This window comes from Dermacentor variabilis, chromosome 9 (genome assembly GCF_050947875.1).
Source record: "Dermacentor variabilis isolate Ectoservices chromosome 9, ASM5094787v1, whole genome shotgun sequence".
NCBI classification, from domain to species: Eukaryota; Metazoa; Arthropoda; class Arachnida; order Ixodida; family Ixodidae; genus Dermacentor; species Dermacentor variabilis.
Window position 1 is genome coordinate 147,458,896 of NC_134576.1, and position 12,384 is coordinate 147,471,279.

General features: G+C 43.5%; 1 protein-coding gene across 4 annotated transcripts in view; it reads right to left on the reverse strand.

The window, feature by feature from the left end:
• Positions 1–4,892: 4,892 nt before the first annotated feature.
• Positions 4,893–12,384, reverse strand: part of AcCoAS (acetyl coenzyme A synthase) — a 94,532-nt gene continuing 87,040 nt past the window's right edge. For all 4 annotated transcript variants that reach the window (XM_075669929.1, XM_075669928.1, XM_075669926.1 and 1 more), the window contains one exon: positions 4,893–8,285. In XM_075669929.1, coding sequence (XP_075526044.1) covers positions 8,086–8,285 — 200 coding nt within the window. In that variant the 3' untranslated portion in view covers positions 4,893–8,085. The remainder of the gene's footprint in view (positions 8,286–12,384) is intronic.

Here is a 12,384-nt window from a genome sequence, read left to right on the forward strand (position 1 = left end):
TATTTGAACAAGCTTCTGCATTCAGCGATGATATAATCAGGTAAACATTCAGAAGATATCTGCCTGGTTGGAGACAACTGAATTAAAAAGAAGGAAAACCCTAGCTAAAATTTCTTTAAAAAAAAACGAGACCACGTTCCTACAGAAAAGGCACAGAGCATTGTGTACAAGATTACCTGCACCAAATGCCCCATGTCGTATATACTAAAAAATTGACTCGCCATCCTAGCCTTGCGAAAGTGAATGTCCAGCGAAACTGTTGAAAACCATTGCAGCTGCTGAGGGGGAGGGGGGGTATGCAATGCTTGATTGCTTTAGAGTGATGGTAGTGAGAATCGTTATGTGGTTGCTGTGGTACACTGATGCGTTCCATGACTACTTTCGCTACATTCGTGGCCAAGACCGAATCCAAACATGACTGTAGCCCATGGTTGGTTGATTGGGCTGCTTGTAGCATGCGAGTTCGAAGTTGTCCCTGACAAATGACAGGAACCAGTTCTTGTCAGGTATCGCGATGTCGACATTGTCACCAATGATAATCAATGGTGTCGCTCGTTCTTGTCTCGCCCATTCAAAGTGCTTTCGCATGAAGCATCTAAAAAGAGTACGTTATATAAATTGGTAATTGAATAAATGACACGTATGTGCTTTCTATTAGTTCAGGCTGTAAATTGTTCCCATTTTACAGAGAAGCTGTATATAGCTACCCTGTGGGCAGTGTCGATGTTCGGTAATCTACGCGTCGCATTGACACAAAAAAATTTTCCTTTCCAGTTTTCGTGAATGCTCTGTAGTTCTCAATATTATATTTAGTGTTTGTTGTACAGTATGTAATATGTTATTGTACTCATTCCTATCTTGGCCCTGTAAAGGGCTGATAGTATGTTCAAATAAATAAATAAATAAGTATCTTGGAAGAAATCGTACCGAAATTGGCCGCTAAGATGACTCTTATCATTATGCCGAGTTTCATTTACTTGTCATAATTAGTTCACAGTGAAGTTTTAAACGCTACAGAATTCCCGTCTGCTGTAATACATGGCTGTCTACGGAGGGAGTATGATAACAGAAAACAGCTGCAACTCTTGTTTTATCAAAACTATCCCGAAACAAATTATATGACAATTAGCCACTATGACAACTCTAACATTAAGCCAATTTCCACCTACTTTTCCCAATTGCGTAGTTCACAGTGAAGTTGTAAATATTGTGGAATTCCCGTCTGCTGTCAATACGTGGGCTTCTACGGGAGGGAAATGGACAGCCCCATGTTGGTTCGCTAGAATAAAACCCTAGTCCTTCCAAGTTTCATTCAGCTAATTAACTAAGAAGTATGCTCAGTTGCAAATTACAAACAAACATGTTTTGTTTTGTGCACTCCTTTGACTGCTTCGGTCAACGCTTATTTTGAGGATCAGTTTAACGGCCCCCCGTGTCCTATACACACGGTTACGATCAGTGGGCATTGTGTGTTGTGGTTACGTTATAGTTGCCTGAAGACCTAATTATAATAATAATAATAATAATACCTATATATAAATAGATGCGTTGATTGAGGTAAAACACGCCACAGCTTCGCCGCTCATCCTTATTCACAGAGTGGAAGGGCTGATAATTGTTTTTGTCTGTCCCGCAAAAAAGAAAAGAGTTCCTATCTGCATTAGCATGGTTTAAGCATATGGTTTTTATACTTTAGGGTGGAGCCATTGTCGCAAATCACATCACAAACTCATATCTACAAGTCCTCATAGTCAGGCATGAGTAACATTTAAAGGAAACCACATTAACAAAAACAAATAGAGTGGTGTTTGGCGATCCATTTTACTTTGTTCTCTGAATTTTAAAAATTTTTTTTTCAGAGAGGAAAAAAAAGAAGTCACGGAAAGTAGTGCACACGGGCATGCTTTGCAGGAGGTGCAATATTTTCCCGTATCTTACAAGCCAGTATTGACATACATTACCATAACCATTTTGAGCATTTCTGTGTCCATCCTAGACCTGTCAGGCTGTTGTACTGTTTCTTGAAATAAAATTAATGGAAGACCAACTAGACAATTCAGCCACCCTTTATTTAATTTAACATAGTTGGGTAACATCCTCTCAATGTCACAGCTACCATTTGCAATGCAGAGCAAAGCTAGCACTGCATTAGTCGACTTTTTAGCAGATACGCTGCCTTTTACATGCACGCAACCTGCAAGAAACGCAATGCATGGGCCATTGTCGTATTCATGTGAATGCAGCTATTACTGCAGTAGAGAAACAAATACAGGTAATGAGCTCTCTGGTACATCTAAAGTGTAATTTTTTTTAAAGAACGGTAGTGGTACAATAGGTCCATCAAAGCTTAGCTGCATTGAGAAGCGTACCATTCTGTGATCACACATGCCTTTGCACATAAGAAGCCAACAAACACTGACACCAAGGACAACATAGGGGAAATTACTTGTGCTTAATGAATGAAATAATGAAATGATACATTAATGGAAATGAAAGTGGATGAAAAAACAACTTGCTGCAGGTAGGAAGCAGGTAGGGAACTATCCTACAACCTTTGCATTTCACATGCGATGCTCTACCAATTGAGCTACTGCAGCGCCATTTCCCCATCCACTTTCTTGGGTATTTGTGTTTCCTAGTAGAATCCTGGGAGTGTTAGCCAGCGCCACCACTCGCAAACCTTGGCGGCAGAAGTGGAACATCGTTTCTACCGCAGGCGTCACGGGAAAGAGATCTTTTTGGGTGCAGGCAACCAGTCAATAAACCCACACATGCTACCTAAAGGCATCGATGTTGCCGGATTTGAAACCCTCGTTAAGTAATCGGGGTTCTACTAGGAAACATAAATACCCAAGAAAGTGGATGGGGAAACGGTGCCGCGGTAGCTTAAATAATCGAGCATCGCACGTGATATGCGAAGGTTGTGGGATCGTTCCCTACCTGCAGCAAGTTGTATTTTCATCCACTTTCACTTCCATTATCGTTGCTTTGTTTCATTCATTAAGCACAAGTAATTTCCCCTATGTTGTCCTTGGTGTCAATGTTTAATGGCTTCTTATATGACTAATAAAATATATGCCCCTCGGTTAATGCCCTTTCTTCTCGTTTATGCCTTCAAACATGCCATTCTTTGATCACACAGACCACTCATGGGCTGACAAATTCGGTAGAAAATTATAGGCTAGTGTCTCTAACAAGTATAGCTTGCAAGACAATGGAGCATGTAATCTACAGTTGCATCATGTCGCATCTTGCTAAAGACAATTTACTTAACCCTGCACAGACCCGCCATGGTTGCTTAGTGGCTTTGGTGTTGGGCTGCTGAGCACGAGGTCGCGGGATCGAATCCCGCCCACAGCGGTCACATTTCGATGGAGGTGGAATGCGAAAACACCCGTGTAGTTAGATTTAGGTGCACATTAAGGAACCCCAGATGGTCCAAATTTCCAGAGTCCCCCACTACGGCCTGCCTCATAATCAGAAAGTAGTTTTGGCACGTAAAACCCCACAATTCACTAATCCCACACAGCACGAATTTCGTCAAGGTCCGTCGTGTTCTACACAGTTGGTCGAATTTACATATGACCTAGCAGTAGCTATTGATAAACAAAAGGTTATTGGTTGTATATTTCTGGATTTCCAGATGGCATTCGATGTTGCACATGATCATCTTGTTTCTAAATTACGCAGCTACACTTTGAATGAAAGGATCATCTTCTGAATTTCTGAGTACCTGTCCCTGCGACAGCAGTGAGTAGTAGTTGGTGGTCGCTCATCGAGCTATGGTCCTCTGGCGTGCCTCAGGGTTCTGTTCTGGGGCCACTCTTTTTTTTTTATATGTAAATGATATTAATGACGATGTGCTACGTCTTCGCTCAGAATGTTCGCAGACTGCGTGATTAAAGAGTCGTAGATAGTTCGCTTGACATCCAAAGCCTACAAGACGACATAGATAAGATATTCGTGTGGTGTGCCAATTGGGACACGACTTTGAATGCTAAAAAATGCGCACACGTCATCTTTCGAGGAAGCGCTCTTACCGTCTTATACGCTATTAACCACATGTCTGTGAGCAAAGCGCAGAATTTTAAATACTTGGGCGTCTACCTTACTGCTGACCCGAGGTAGTCAAAGCACATAAATTACATTGTGAAGAAAGCTGCTGGTTTCCTAGGTTTGTCAAGAAGAAATTTCAGCCATTTTCCCAAACATCTCAGGGCACTTTTATATTTTACTCCCATCCGCACGGTACTTGAATACGAGGGTCTGCTGGCACCCATGCACTCAAGATCTTGTTGATAAATTGGAAAGAAATTCTGAATAGGGCAGTCTGTTCCATCCTCGGAAATCACAACAGGTCACTCAGTATGTCAGAGAGCAAACGCAAGCTTCAGTAGCCAGACCATAAATCTCAAAAAGAAAAAAATTTGAGATTAAAATTTCTTCACAGTATCTATTACTCTCAGACTGGTATATCAAAACAAAATATCTGAAGCCACCATTCTGTGAAGAGACCGAGTTAAAACTTTATGAACTTCCTTTTAAAGGTGACGTACCCCGCTATTCATTTTTTGGGAACAGTTTGTGAATGGAATGCTTTGTCGCCGCATGTTAATGTTTCAAAGTTGAGACTTTTTTCATGCATTAAGGGCATCATTTCTTGTAAATTGCAAATGCGAGTGTCCTTCCTGCTGGAATGCTTATCAGCGATGCTGGTACCAAATAAATAAAATAAATAAACAGTAACACCTGTACTTCGGTGAAACGACTGCGCACTTAACAAAAATACCTAAAACAAATATAAAAATTCATTTTAAAAGCGAGTTAGGACCTTTATCAATGACACTAATTTGAGTAGTGTCGTAATGAGTAGTAGTAATGAACGAGGCACATAGCTTGCTGGAACATTTATTGCACTTTTGCCTACAGGGCCATGCATTGTATGCATAACAAACAAGCTGCAAAGTAACAACATTCACTGCACTGTTGATCACTCCACAGCACACTGCCTCCATTCAGCGAGCAGTCAAAGCTGTAAACAATGCATTGTGATGCATCAATTCACCAAATACAACTGGCTGTGTGCAATGTGCACTTTGATGTGTTGACCATGAAGTTTGTTTAAGACCACAGATCTTGATCCCCATGCTACAGATGGCAAGCAATATACAGATGGCCATAACAGTGTGCTTTGCATGTATGTGTGAAAATGCACTTTTGCACAGTATTGCCAGCAAAGCTTGCCTAAGCTGCGGGAGTGAAGAATGAAGCAGGTTCCCTCGCAGCCTCATGCACCCTGAAATTCAAGTGTGCACGGAGTGCTTCAAATATCAGTACCAGGATTACTACCAATGGTGTCTTCAGCCAGATGCGTCCGTCCTCCGATTCAGAGTTAGACAGATCCGGCGTTCCTTGAACTCAGAGCCGGAGGACAAGCACACGAAAGCGCGACTCACCGTCAGAGGAGGAAATGGCAGAGGTGCAACCACGTGACTACCACAAAAATCTGATTTTGTGTGGAAGCCTAGCCAAAGCTTTCGATACTGCCAAGAAGAACAGTGTATGCGCTGATGGGACGAGCACTGTTTGTTGAGATGTCAGCATGCATTGAGCAGCCTTTGGTCAGTGGAGCATCGTCAGCAGCAACAATGCTACGACACTGTGTTTTGATCACATGACGGGATACGATCGTAGCCTCGACGACTGCTTCAACGACAGGGCTCAGAGTGCCTGAGATCGCTCTACGTGGGAGAAGAATTATCAAAAAGAACCAGCCAAATGCAAGCTGCTCTCTCTCTTTTAGGCAAACAAAGATAATTGCTGGCCGCAAAATCAGTCTAGAGCGCTCCAATACGACAAGCCAAAGATACCATAAGATGTTTACCTTTTTATACGACACCTGCTTGTTGGACTGTAACACTCACATGTGGGAGCCTTGAGCACCTGCTCCCTTTGGCCTATTCTAGAGCAGCCAGCAGCTGCATGCCACAGTCCAGCCTTACATATGGCACCAACCATATCAAGCTCCTCATGAAAAGGTCTATGATGCAACGTATACACATCAACTATATTAAAAAGCACAGTTAAAAAAAAATGGCTGCAAGATTTTTGCTGAAAACCTTGTCTCCGTAGTGCAGACTGCACTTGAATGACTGGAATGTGTCTGGCTGCCATAGCGTTAAAAGCACTGCAAGCATGCTGCACGCAGAACAGTTGAGTTAATTTGACACAGTGCTGCATGGGAGGGATCTGCAGCTGCAGTATACTCTGCGAAGCTGTCCTATGGTTACAGCGCGACCTTTCACAAAAACATGGCGACTCCATTACATGCCAGGCCAACCTATGCGGGTGGGTGGCTGGATACTTTCTACATAACTATGCAACAAGCTTGAACACTGCGAACAAGAAAAGTTTAACAGCCTAGACTGATTGTCTGATGCAGTTGAGGCATTCAAAAGGCTCCATGGAACACAGACATGCCACTAGGAGAGGAGGTGACCATACTGTACAGTTTCTCGATAATGGCTCTCTGGACCAATGCACCGATTAAACCCTGAAAATCGTATCTGAAGACAGGCTTCAGTGATATTTCCAGCCTCTGTGCTTGGGGCTGCTAGAGGTAGAGTATCCACAAGCACCTTCTCTATCGCGAACTCTGCACAGTTGTAGTTGCATGTCTGTGTTCCTGGAATGGCAAAAGCATTTGATTGTCCTTGTAGAGCACCATCAGTGTGCAAAGTGCCATCACAATGCCCACTCAAATGCAATTCTTGGCCTTACATGTGTAATGGGGTTGACACATGGTGAGGAAGAAGAACAATGGCTCACAAAAGGATGGGGCTGTGTGACTGCTGAAAAACAACTAAACAAATACTTTTTTCTGGTCCACAATCAAGTCGGTGACTGATGCCAGTTGAAATTGTTGACAGACTACCTTTCTATGCTGTCATATACGAGTTTCAGAATGAGAGGAAATGAAAGTGTTTCAGGCCATTCAGCCAAACAATGATTGGGAGCATGGTGACAACATGAACGGAGCTTTTTCAGGCAACACACGGGACTAGGAATCTGGTCACAAAGAATCTTCACATGCCACTGTTTCAACGACTAGTGTGTACGATCACATACAGCTCGAAAGAGTTTGTTTGTCTTTCACAAATATTGCACCGGGCAACAGTAAACTCTGAAGAAGCAACAACATCCTTAAAACTTCAAAGTTCTTCGCTAAACCACAACCCTGATGTGGGCAAGAGGTCACCTGCTTGAGGTCATGTCAGTCCTAAGGATACAAAAGAAATGCAAAAAAAAAAAAAAACAGTGTGCCTGAGAATAAAACAGTGATAAAGGTGCATGACCTCCTGCCAATGTAACACGTAAAGGTGTATCACTAAACAACAGCAGTTGTAAGCTTAAGTAGATTCTCAGCTAGATAAATGCACTGTGCACATATCTGACATTCCATGCAGCGGCTTTCAAGTGACCCAGAATGCAAGCTAGCCTGTCGAACATGATGTGGCGAGACAGCCCAATTCTTTTGCCTGGATAACAACACTCCTTGGCTGTGGCTGGCATCACTAGTAAAAGTTGGGCCATATGTAGAAACAAGTGCCCCTGCATTGCAATTGTTTTTACTGTGCATTGTAGCAGTGCTTGCAGTACGTCAGTCTAAGACAATTTGGGCACCGCACACAATGGTAGCCAGCACCTACTGTGCCACTTGGGAGAACTGCTAGCGTCAACAGCAACCCAACTTTTTCATAAGTAGCTTTCCCATGACGGCAGACGTCGTGTGTGCACCTGTACCATTCAAGCATTCCTAAATGGACAACAACTCGCACTGCATAATGTATTGCGTTAGCTTTCCACAATAAATTAGCTGTTGTCCATTTTAACAGGTATCAGTTGCTAAACTAAGCCTTGCGCTGTTGCTTACAAGTTAGGATCAAGTGAAAAATAGCTCAAGCATCTTTTACCACTGTAATCGTGAGCCGTGGCACAAAGGGGAATGGGCTTCTGGTCTGACCATTAGTTTGCATTCTGGATCACTGCACACTCTTACAACAACGTAAGCCGGGGTAAGCTGGTCTAGGCTACGGGCGGCCGTGTCTTAAAGAGGGCTTCCACGACGCTTTCATCTGCCAGGGTGCTGAGATCCCCGAAATTACGGTTATTCCGGGCAACTTGACGCAGCACGCGACGCATGATCTTCCCCGACCGGGTCTTGGGCAGTGCCTGGGCGTGGTGAATGTACTCGGGCGTGGCGAAGGGACCAATCTTGGTCCGAACTGGAATAGGTGATGCACACACATAATTGCTGCTTGTTGATGAAGTTTTATGCATCTTGTGTTTTAAACTGTGTAGTACAAATCTAACTACAGTATGTAATCCGATTGTAATATGGTTCATTTCACAAACTGTTCTTAAAGGAACACTAAAGGCAAATATTAAGTCGATGTGGACGGTTTAAATATAACTCCAGAGATGTCGTAATGCTTGTTCCATGCCAAGAAAAGACTTAATTTATGAGAAAATCTCATCTGAATGACCCAAATAGCTTTATCACAATTCAAGTCTGCTGCCACCCAACTGGGGAGCGGTGACGTTGCATACTCCATCACCACACTTTGCTGCCGTCGGTGAGTAAAACGGCGCCTGACAGACGGCGGTATAGTTTTTTGCACGAAATGCAAATGCATGACAGAGCGATGGATTCACCGCTGCAGCTGCTTTTGGTCAAGTGGCATGGACAGCTCGGGCATCCCGGGACATCACATGAACATTGCATTCTCTGCTACTTGCAGTTTGTGCGAGTTTTCTGAGCCAGCGAAACCAGCGCAGCACTGCACAATAATGAAACTACTGAAACGCGAAAGCACGGCAGTGCAGAGTTGAGTGAAAACTAAACATTTCGTCTGCCTGCATTCGTTGTCAAGGGTAAATACAATTAGTTCACCTTTCTAAAAATTAATTAGAACTGGACAAGTAGCGTTTTCTTTCATCTTATAATGCAATACAATGATGTTTTAATAACAAGTGGTTGAGTACTAGTGACAGATTATAAATGAGGAGTGCCTTTGTCTGAATGTCCTGGGGGAGTCTAATCGTGTCCTGCATTTATCTCAATTTCTCAATTACTAAGGTTCCGGGCGCAATAATATTGATGCCTTAGAGATTCTTGAGCACTAAAGCATCCCTTTAGCTTGACTTGCTATTTGCCTTTAGTGTCTCTTTAAGAAGGTAAGAAAAAAGATGGTCGATTTTACATAATGCTGCACACTTTAATGCTACATAATGCTACACAATTTGGCCTGATATGTGCTGCCTTCTGTTTTGATAAATGCTGGGCTTAGCTTTACTTCCGCTAACAAAATTACCAATACAATGTGCAAAATAATGAGGAACTAGACACTCCGTTTTCTTTCTATTGTGAATAAGGTATTTAATCTATAGTGAAATGTTTGTTCTAACCGGTCTTACTTCAGACATCTACTTTTAAGAGAAGTTTAATTTTAAATCTTACACAATGATGTACAGCCGAACCCATTTATAACGAACTCGATAGTTCCACAAAAAGTGGCCGTTATATCAGTAGCTCATTATATATATATATATATATATATATATATATATATATATATATATATATATATATATATATATATATATATATATGAACTTGCTTTTAAAAATGCTCAAAAATTAACAGCACTGAAGCTGGCATCAGCAGTTACAATTGGACAGCACTTTGATCTGAAAACCAGATTTTCAGTGTCATTTTTCTTCCCAGTGCGTTCCTGCACCTAGCTGCACATTTCCATCAGAAACGTACATTTAATGAATGAAATGTGTCGCCACTATGTAGCTCTTTCAAAACAGCGCCCAGTTCCGATCACCTGTCATTTCGAAACTGCAAGCGCAGCACCAATTTTTTATTTGAGAGCTTGTGATATATTTTACTGCCAGCAGGACATGACTATTCTGCACACGAGAGCGAAGCATTCTAGTTGGCTGAAAGCACAAACTTCAGAAACTACTGCGACATGCCGCCATTCTGCGAAGGTCTCGGACATCATGGTCTCTGCATTACGACTACGTGTCAGCCACACAAGAACCGTTGTTAAGAACGGCCAGCTGCAGTGCAAGTTTGCCACCCAGTTACGACTATGGCGGCAACATTCCGGGAGAGTCGCCGCCAACCTCTAGCCACAGCGTGACTAAATCGACTTTGTGTCGGAGAACTATACGCGCATTCTCCACTCTCCGTCGCTTCAGCTAGGATGCGTTCGATGAAGCAGGCTTTGTGCTGAAACCGCCACCAACCTCTAGCCTCATCGCCGTTGTGACGGAATGAGTTCGGCGGGCCAACTATTGTTACCAAACTCCCCAACGCGGACCTGATCTGCTACGGGTGCGCGAGTTGCCGCGGGAATGCCGTTTTGCGCTCCTTCCCACGCACCGACCAAGACGCAAGACAATGCGCAACCCGGAACGGCTCTGAGTTCTATGAAATTCGTGTGGTGTCGGTTTCGGACTGTAAACACGTGTGTTTGTGCATGTGTGTGTGTAAACCGTCCTGTGGAGAGGCGGCTAGTTTGCGATGACTAAACGAACGTTCGCACCACTTTGTATCGCGGGAGGACCGAGTGTTTAAAAACTGCTGTTGTGCGGATGCTCGACACACTTCTCTTAAGCAGTCATGTTGGACTGAGACATTTTTCTCAAGCAGTCATGTTAGACTGATGTACTTTCTCAAGCAGTCAAGTTAGACTGATATAAATACTGTAAATAAACCCATATTCCTCCTTCTCGATGAGATGCTGTCCTTCCCTTCATCAACCTCCTCAGCGTGCATAAGTTGGACGACGGCATGGGCCAGCTACCTTCGAATTCATGCCGGACTCCAATCTTGACAACGGATCACGAGCGATGGGATTGAGCCTGACACTGTAAAATTATGTTGTCTATGTCGCTTCAGGCAACGAAAATTCACCGACAATTACAATACTCCCTAAGGCGAAATTTGAGTGCAGCTCTGTACTCTTTTTCATTTCTCGATATATTGGCTGGTGCAGACAATTTGTCTTGTGCGGCACGTTGCAAACGGAGCGAAGTGGGACGCGACCGCCTCGCTTATCGGGAGATTGCAACACGCAGCACATGGGTGGCACGTGGGGCATGGGCACGATTCACAGCAGCCGCTGCTGACAGGCAGACAGATGTCCACTCATGCAGTGCTACATGCTGCATGCCATTGGTGAACAGACGACTGCACCGACGGCGCACTCCTCTGGCGCCATCTCGTGGCGGTCGTCGCAAGTCTTGCGCGGCACTACGCTTTTCTTCTCACGTTGCGCTCTGCGTTCATTTTCATCTTTCGCTATGCTCGCAAGGTAAAATGTCACCACTGACCATTATCAGCAAATGGCAATACGTAAATGACGTGCTGCCGAACCGTGAATTAATTGATAACGGTGCAGCAATCGCTGATCCTCTGCAACATTGTGCGGTGCAGCGTTCTTGCTGACTCTGGCCACGTCGACAGGAAAGCTTGAGCAGCCACTCTCATGGTGGAAAGACGTAGATGGTCATTACAAAAGAGGCGTAATGAATATGGTGCCGCATGGACAATTGCGCAAAAACTAGAGTGATGCCGTCATGGCATCCAGTATTCCACCGGGGCGATGTCCGCGCGAGGGTGTCGCTCGCTCATCTCAAAGGCTGTATATCCTAGTCGCTGTTGGACTGGAGGGGGGCGCATGCTGCCGTGCGCCCAGTTTTGGTCGCGCTTCCTCCCTGGTATGGCACTTAGTGTGTGCCCTCTCTTGATTGTGGCCTAGTTCGAAGCGTTCGTAATAGCAGTGCGGTGATTTAAAAAGCGTTCATTATATCTGGAAGCAGTTTCCACAGGGAGGTTCGGAAAATTGTATGTGCACTGAAGTGCAGCCATTATAAGCAATATATCATTATAAATGGGTTCGGCTATATAACACAGTAACTTCAGCTTCAGTGCATTCCAAGTTCTCAAACTATAAACTTTGGGACAATAATCTGTTTCCAAAGCACATTATTTTTGTAGTTTGGTTTCATAGAAAAAGGCAGGAAGTGAATTTTTAATGTTTACATTAATGGAGAAATAAGAAAGCATAACTTATAAATCCTATTTTCTGTGTCTGTAAGCCTTGAATCTAAGCAAGAAATGCTCTTGTAAAGGTTGTGAAATATGTAATGCTTGTTGAATTTGGACAGTTAGCTCTTGTTGAATGGCTTCTTATTTATGGTGCCTCTTTCATAGGTTTTATTTTACAAAAGAGCCAGGAATGGTATCATCGATTCCTCACTTTCAGGGATATTGCTTTTAGTGGGTGCTCACTGGCAGAGCCCGCA